Below are 1,301 nucleotides of genomic sequence, written 5' to 3' on the forward strand. Positions count from 1 at the left end.
GTTTAGCTGATCCTTTGCTTAATAAACTATATTTTACAATCTACCGTGAGTGGGTGCACATAGAGTAACAAGTCAAAAGCAAACAAATCATATAATGGCTTAGTTCATTGTGTACAAGTTTTTTTTATTTCAGATAAAAGTTCTGGGGTGAGTTAAAGAATTTAGCAGAAGGATTTCCAAAGTTCACCCTCCTAATCCCATCGGTGCTTCAGAACCATCGTAGACAGTTACAGCTCTGTTACTTGCGGTTAACCGACCCATACATGACCCTGGGTTTATAAATTGATGCATCACATTGAATTATAAATCCTCCCCCCTATCCTAGATTTACACAACATGCTAGGCCACAATGTGGATGGCTAATTGAAAATGTGCTTGGCTGATTTAGTGTGTTGCATAAATACTGCTTGAGCTATAGATCTCCACTTTTCTTCTTCAAAAACAAATGTTCTGCACCTTTAATATAATGTTCCTGTTCTTGTTGTTTGTAAACAAAATGTATGTTTCATAAAATGCCTAATTGTGGTACTTCTGTTTATACATTTGATTGCTTTACTTTGCTTTGGTAGGTGAGAATTCAGACAGAAGCACAGTATCGTGGAATATGGCATTGTATGAGAGATATATATAGAACTGAAAGGGTATGTATCTAAGAATAGTATCTCTAACTATCATGATCAAAGAATCCATTTTTTTTTGCTTTATTACCTCTTAAAAAGCCTGACAATATTCACAAGGAAAATCTATAGATTTGTATGCAGTTCCAAATAATTAAAAAAAATAGCAAATTCATTCTACAGCTGAACACATGCCAGCTGTAGGGAACATTTCCTCTATTACCTTTAGACGTCAGTTCCCATCAACTGCAGCCAAGATGGCCAATGATGAGGTATTATAGAAGTTGTAGTCCAATATCTCTTAAGTTTATTTACATTTATTTACATTACTCCTCATACATTTCTATTCCGCAATTCTAACCAGTTATAATACATGTCCCATACCTCATAAAATTCTGTAGCTTCTTTGTCTTTTATTTCTAAGGAAAGTTTGTTCATCTCAGCACAGTCTAATATCTTACATACAATCATTGCATTTGTTGGTATGTTCTCCCTTTTCCAACACTGTGCATATGCAATGCGTGCTACAGTTATAATATGTATAATGATGTATTGGAGTCGTTTCTCTATTTTTGGGTTAATTATGCCTAATAAAAATATTTCAGGTTTGAGTTCAATTTGTTGTTTTGTTATTTCCTATAGCCATCTTCTTATCTGCTCCCAATAGGTCTTTGCTTTAGGGCA

At 34.3% G+C, this 1,301-nt stretch overlaps 1 protein-coding gene across 1 annotated transcript in view; it reads left to right on the forward strand.

Annotated features, from left to right (window-relative positions):
* Positions 1-1,301, forward strand: part of SLC25A47 (solute carrier family 25 member 47) — a gene marked incomplete at its 5' end in the record, with an annotated part of 7,609 nt that overhangs the window by 319 nt on the left and 5,989 nt on the right. The window contains one exon of the mRNA XM_015820280.1: positions 570-641. Within this exon, the coding sequence (XP_015675766.1) occupies positions 570-641 (72 nt within the window). The remainder of the gene's footprint in view (positions 1-569; positions 642-1,301) is intronic.

The sequence above is a fragment of the Protobothrops mucrosquamatus genome, unplaced genomic scaffold, assembly GCF_001527695.2.
Source record: "Protobothrops mucrosquamatus isolate PMUCROS unplaced genomic scaffold, P.Mucros_1.0 scaffold_154, whole genome shotgun sequence".
NCBI classification, from domain to species: Eukaryota; Metazoa; Chordata; class Lepidosauria; order Squamata; family Viperidae; genus Protobothrops; species Protobothrops mucrosquamatus.